The following is a 7,417-nucleotide window of genomic DNA, read 5'->3' as shown; positions in this document are numbered from 1 at the left end:
TTTAGCAATTATTGTGCTTTGTCACTTGATAACAGCATGGTTTTAGCAAATTTCTGGTAAGGTTTTCAACTGATCACTTAAAAGTGCAATTTTAACACTTAAGGCACATAACTTGTACCAAGTACAGAGCTAAACACTTCCTCCACTGAATTTCCTATTTAAGAAAAAGATTAATTTATTTGAGGTTTAAATAGATATGCTTGTAAACACATTGAAGATGTAGCTGTGGTTTTTACATGTCTCTACAGGACTTTTGCCTCTTCTTGTAATCAGTAGATGAGTCAGGGCCACTGCCAGCCACCCGCTGCAGTCTCCTTAGCCCTGTCCCACTCTTTGCTGACCACATCCATGCTTCAGTTCTGCCACTTTGCCCATATCTAGGTTTAATGTCAAAATATGTGCTAATATCTTAGTTCAAAAATCCTCTAGAGGTTGATAAAAGCTGACCTTTTAAAGATAAAATGTGGCTATTTAAAAATATTCCATTATTTGCCCCATTTTCCACTCTACATTTCATACAATTGTACTAATCAAAAAGTTTATAATATCTTATTCTCAATGGTAACAAAGTCAATTATTGTAATTTAGCATAAGGATGAGCCAACTTGATGGTAATGTTATAAATAACATGAAGCCTATTCCTCTGATTATTGTAGATTTATTTGAACGTATTTTGTTTCCATCTTCTCGAGAATCATGCAAAATCAAAGCCTTGTCAATGAGTTCATACTCCTGGGTCTTTCTCAGAACACAAAAGTTGAGAAAATATTGTTTCTTCTATTTTTGTTAATCTACCTTGCAACTATTGGTGGCAACATGATAATTGTGGCAACTATCATCTACAGCCCTGCACTGCTGGGCTCCCCTATGTACTTCTTCTTGGTATTCCTGTCCTTACTGGATGCATGCACTTCTACTGTTGTAACACCTAAGATGATCGTAGGCTTCTTCTATGAAAGGAAGATCATTTCTTTTGAAGGCTGCATGACCCAATTGTTTGCCATACACTTCTTTACTGCGGTAGAGGTGATTGTACTGTCAGCTATGGCCTATGACCGTTATGTGGCTATTTGCAAACCCTTGCACTACCTGTCCATTATGAGCAAGAGGGTCTGTGGTGTGTTGGTAGGCATAGCATGGGCTGGGGGATTCTTGCATTCTATCATACAAATTGTGTTTACTTTGCAATTACCATTCTGTGGACCCAATGTTATTGACCATTATATGTGTGACTTGTTCCCATTACTGAAGCTTGCCTGCACTGACACACAAATTTTTGTTATTTTGGTGTTTGCCAATAGTAGTTCTATCTGCATCATTATCTTCTCCTTGCTTCTTGTCTCCTATGGTGTCATCTTGTTCTCTTTGAGAGCCCACAGTTCTGAAGGGCGATATAAAGCTCTCTCCACCTGTGGGTCCCATATTACAGTCGTTGTTTTATTCTTTGTTCCATGCATATTAATATATGCACGACCTTCATCTCCATTCTCCTTTGAAAAAAACACACTTATATTTGCCAATGTCCTGACACCATTGCTCAATCCTATGGTTTATACATTCAGGAATAAGGAAATGAAGAGTGCCATAAGGAAAATGTGGAAGAGATTGGTAGTGGTTTCTGATAAATATTAAAGAATATTTTTACAGTTCTGGAGAGATCAATCAGTAAGTATGTTTGGTGTGCAGCCAAGAGGACCTGGGCTCAGTGAAAGTACACATGCAAAAAGATGGACATAGTAACACATGTTTAAACCAACAGTGTTTAAGTGGAGATAAGTCAATCTAATAGGCTTGACAAACTGCAAATTCAATGTTCAGTCTAGTCTTTGACTCAAAAAGCAAATAGAGAACAGTGGATGGATGTGGGCCTGTGGGGGGTAGGGGAAAGAGGGGAGGGAGAGAGCTTACATCTAGCCAGAGTTCCTCCTATGCTCTGGGCAGGTGGGTGTGGGAGGACTGCCAGATGCTTTCTACTCTGCCGCAGGTGGGCATCTGGCTGTATGAAGCCACTGGACCCCACTCTACAGGGGGTGGACAAGGGGCAGCCCTCAATACCAGGGGCCCCCAGGGAGACACCCTAGGCCCCAGAGTTACAGGGGAGAGGGCAGAGAGAGAGAGAGGTTCCCACGCAGGTGAGAGTCCTAGTCTGGTTCATGGCTGAAGTACAGGAAGGCCTTTTGATGGGAGATTATAAATGGCTCATTAGAGGAAAGCACAGTGGGCCTTGATGAACAGAGACAGTCTATGGTTTTAGAGCTTTATTGTAGAAAGGCAGGGGAAAGAGAAAAGGTAGAAAGAGAGAGAGACCAGCCATGCCCAAGAGGAGAGAAGGGGGAAAGGAGAGAGAGAAGAAAGGCTAGAGTAAGAGGGAGAGTAAGAAAAGTAAAAGCTTAAGAGAGCAAAGAGTGAGAGAGTAAGAGAGTGAGGAGGGGCCAAGCAGCCCCTCTTATGGTGGGCTGTTATTTTGTTGTTGCTAGGTAACTGGAAGGAGTCTAGCCTGAAGGTCAGAAGCTTGGGACATAGTGTATGTGACTACTAGCCACAGCTTCTCCTGTGGGGTCTGTGTGGGCGGTAAATTTGACAGGAGCCAGGGATCCAGGAGACATGAGGGCTCGACTACTGTCTCATGTAGGTGGGAATTACCATCACCGGGTACCGGAGTTCCACACCTCAGCTTGACCAGAGACCAGACTGTCTGTGCATAGCCCACTGCCCCACAGATGGACATATATAATGTTCTTTTCGATCTCTACATTCATCTGTATAGGCACAATCACAATCGCCGCATCATGTGTAAAAACATGTATACATAAACCCAACAGCCTCTGTGTGCAAAGAGACAAAAATGGTGTGACTACACTTAGAACAGTTAATGTAAAGAATAAAGTCTCAGTATTTACTTACACAAGCACCTCATGATTTATGTATGTCATCATTCAATAGAAAGTGCATCAATACTGGAGTAGAGAAATTTCTTTCAGAGATGACATGTTAACTGTGAATTGACTACTTAGTATTGTTCTATAAAAAATAAAACCAGTTCTATTTCATCTTGCCTTACATGTAAAGGGATATTTGAAGAATATTAACAATTACAATGTGTGTCATTATAACTATATTTTATATAAAAATCGTTAAAAAATAAAATATTTGTGTACCTGAAATTAGGAAAGAAACACACAAAACTGTCCCAAGAGGAAATCTTTTTCTGAGAGATACTGTGAGAACTCAACCTTGAAATGCAGAGAACACAGCAAAAACAGAGGCATGAATTTAGGTTTTACTGAAATCATTTGACTTGATTTTTAAGGTTGGTACTTTCATGTCTAGTAGAAAGCATAAGTACTTTTTTCTCTTCAGTGCTGTTTCTGTCTCATTCCAATAAATTCAATCACCTCATTCCAAATAGAAATATCTGCAAGGCACCCTGTCTTCTAGGTCAAACAAAGGCATATATTAGGCTCCACTTACTGTCAGGACTAAGACTAACATCCTCACATAGTGAGCACATTTCCTCCACTATTTAGAGAAGGAATAGAATTCAGAAGCCCTAGATTCTCCCCCGCCCTTGCTCCAGCCCTGCTTGCTCTGGCCCAGAACTCGCTCCACTCCCTTCTCTCTGGTCCATAGATTTTTTTATTTGTTTCTTATTATGGATGGTTATGAGCCACCATGTGGTTGCTGGGATTTGAGCTCAGGACCTCCAAAAGAGCAGTCTCTTATCTGTTGAGTCATTTCACCAGCCCCAGAAGACCTAGATTTAAAATTAGTATTAAAAAGAATAACAAATTGAATTTGTTTGATAATTTTGGGATCCTTACTTTATGTATACATATGAAAATCATTACATTCAAGTAATTACCAATAGAAATCACTCAAATTAACACATGTTAGGTCACTTATTAGTTTAGGTTTTACAAAGCCAAGATATCAAGTTGAATGTTCAGAAAACTAATTTAATTACATATTTTCCATTATAACCAAGAGCACTAACAGGTCAATTGAATTTTATGGGCAAAATAATTCAAAATTCTGTGTCCTTTTCATTTTATTCACCAGAGCCTAAGTATAGGATCCTGTAGAGGATGTGCAATATTGTATTGATTTTCTTTAGAGAGTATTTAAAGAATAAAGATATGGTAGAACAGTATCTGGATAAAGTGTGTTGATAAGACCAAATGTGCAACAAAAACATGCATGTGTTAGGGTGATTTGCCCACCTAATCTCTGTGACTGTCATGTGTTTGACTCTTGTCAGATGTGACTTCTTAATATCCTCTCTATACACATAGAGATTCTTAGTGTTAAATCATTTATTTGTTCTTATGCATTAGTCTAGAAAATGCGGATATGTTCTTGGTTGTTCAATTGCTTTATGGTATTTTGTGATTTTAATTGAAAATATAAATTATAATCTAATCATAATCTTATATGCAAAATAAATTTCTCATATGTCAATTTTAAATATTATCTTGATTATTCAATTTGTATGCAATATCCAGTTGTGGACTCTGGTAAGAATATGCCAGGAGAAATTAAATACAAATTTTAGACATACAATAACACTGAGAACTCTCTGCCTATTTCCATTCCTCCTAGTTTAAAGATTAGAATTTTCTAATATCTCCTAACAGTTATTGCTTCAGCTCGTTTTTATATTGAAAATAGACTTCCTTACCAATATATATACTGATTCTTCTTTTATCTACCCTAGCTTCTTTAAGGCCCTCTTCACCTTTCTACTTACCCAATTCACTACCATTTTCTCTCTCCCATTTTTAAAGAGTCTAAAAATTAATAAAATAAGAAAATAATTTTATAAAACCAAAACAGAATAGGACAAAGCAAATAAGCAAAGAGATAAAAAGAGTCAAAGAAAAGTCACAAGAAACTCATACAGACACAGATACACACATGGGTACACAGATGGACACCACACACACACACACACACACACACACACACACTCACACACACACACACACACACACACACACACACTCACACACACACACACACACACACACACACACACACCTACATATATTTGTATACAGAAATCCTATAAATAGAAAACCTTCAAAAATACTCTCTGTTCATTTGTGTTGGACATAGCCTGCTGGGAAAGTGTCATGAATTAATTGTGGTTTGTATACTAATGAAACTCCATTGAAGAAAACTAATTTTTTTCCTTTGTGAGTCATTACCTACTGGAGATAAGTCTGGGTAAAGGTAATTTGCCTATAGTCCAGTAAAAAGACTCTTTTTCTGTCCTTATGCAAGAAAATGCCTTTAAGTCCAATAGTCAATAAGAATATAGGCATATAGTAGAAACACAAGTGCTAATAATACAAAGATCCTAAAGATTGCAAGGAGAAGAAGAAAAGATTATGGGTAGATAGTGTGATTATAATATATTTTACGAATATACAAAATTATAAAACTAAGTAACATATATTACTTAGAGGGAATAATTGACAATCCTATTAATATATATCACAAATATTTATACACAAAATACTTCTTTAATAAATAGTCTTTGATAGTGTTTCATAAAATGATGTATATGTCCTTATAGATTAACTGGTATATTATTTCTGAGAAAAAGGTGTTTGTCCCAATTCTGCACAGAAAAAAAATGTCTTCCATGCAATATAATATAGTGTACTATTTTTCAAACTAATAATATGAGAACATATTAACAAATTAAAAATTCTCATAAAAAACAACATAATTTTTTATGCACGTATTGCATGTGGCTTGAGTCCTAGAACCCTATCTAAGGGCAACAAAGGGATGAAGAAAAGACAGACATACATATGCATCCAGAAAAGCTGGGGCCAGGTGGGATGTGTGCTCTGATGAAGCTGAACTTACTACCACCACTACAACTTCGAAACTTAGAGTGTTTGTTATATACAGTGCAAGTTAGAGGGGTCATAGCTAATCTCTGTAGGAGGTCTCTGTAGATGAGCAGTCTTAGGCTGTAAAAATCAGGGAGATTGACACTGTAGTTCCTAGATTTTATATACACTGATAAACACTTTTACTTGGAAAGAGCATGTTTTTGCCTTTCTGAACTTGTATGAGAAGGCTTTACCAAGGTCCCATTGATAGAATGTCTTAGAGTCCTCTGCATGGTGGTACCTAGGTCAAAAATATACATTCTTTCAAGATTTCACTAACTCAGGGCTTGATTTGCTCTCTATAGACATAGATGTAAGAAAGTTTTAAAAAATATATAGAACTGTATCTTGGTATTTCACGTGGGAGGTGGGATTTCAAATCCCAGGAGACTAAAACTTCATTTCATAGGTTCAGAATATCACAGTAAAACTTCAAATTTCAGATGCAGTGAGGGAAGACTTTATGTTTCATTCAACAACGGTGATAAACTGAGCACTTGAGAAGCAGAGACAACATCCTCCACCCTCACTGTCAGAGCTGCCCTCCTCTTTCCCTCCGATGTTGAAGGAACGGACTGAAACAGGCAGAGAATCTTGGTCAGTACTGACTGGAAAAAATGGATATCCTCAGATTTTTCACAGAAGTGACACTTGGTAAGGTTTAGCAAGCATATTATAAATTTTTAGAAATGATTTTTAATTTGTAATATAGTGATTTAATAATTGGGTATTGTGGGCAGTGAGCTGTGCTTAATTCAGTCAGGGTCTATTTGCTTCATAACTGCTTGTTTTAGAGGAAACAACATTTGAATGCATTTTGATTGTTAGATTGAAAGCTTTGAGCATGTGTGATGAATGTGTTTCACAAGGGTGTGAAAAACTGAAGTTCTTCCCCTGCCTTACAGATGTGCACATAGTAAATTCAAAGTGTCTCCTACCACAAATACCCCAACATGGTCCAGAGAATGTCACTAATGTAAATTATGGAAAGTCACAAAGTAAAGTCTTCTGTTTAACCATTTCCACTTAATTTCTCATAAGCATGAGGCGTAACCTCAGAACTGATCAGGAAATCTAAACAGCTAAAGTTCTGAACTGCTTCAGTGCTGGTAGATGTGATTTCATCTTGCTCTTAAAACAAAACGCATCACCAAGACATCAAAGAGGAACTTCAGAAATTCATTAGGATAAATATGGAAAGAAACAACAAATTACTTAGGAACTAGTAAGAGAGTAACGTTTATACATTTTGGGAAATTAAAAAGCAATATTGAGTAGAAACCAAAATAATTGTGAAGAGAATGTGAAGAGAGCAGATTTCCTTGTGTAATAGAAAGAAACTTGCTTAGCCACAAACATACAATACAAGAACACACATATAAGAACTGTGCCATTTACTGAAAGATAACATTCTCAGATAAGAATTGAAATGTGTTCACAGAGGTAAAGATATGGGACAATTTGAATAGTATTTCATCATTCACAATAACAGTATTTTGTTGGCATACATT

At 37.0% G+C, this 7,417-nt stretch overlaps 1 protein-coding gene across 1 annotated transcript; it reads left to right on the top strand.

Annotated features, from left to right (window-relative positions):
* Positions 1-696: 696 nt before the first annotated feature.
* Olfr1221 (olfactory receptor 1221) lies at positions 697-1,632 on the top strand. Its single transcript, NM_146902.2, has one exon. The coding sequence runs from the start codon at positions 697-699 to the stop codon at positions 1,630-1,632; it is 936 nt and encodes a 311-aa protein (NP_667113.2).
* The last annotated feature ends 5,785 nt before the right edge of the window (positions 1,633-7,417 follow it).

This window comes from Mus musculus, chromosome 2 (genome assembly GCF_000001635.26).
Source record: "Mus musculus strain C57BL/6J chromosome 2, GRCm38.p6 C57BL/6J".
In the NCBI taxonomy this organism is placed as follows: domain Eukaryota; kingdom Metazoa; phylum Chordata; class Mammalia; order Rodentia; family Muridae; genus Mus; species Mus musculus.
Note: the sequence above shows the minus strand (reverse complement) of the source record. Positions and strands in the feature narration are given on the sequence as shown.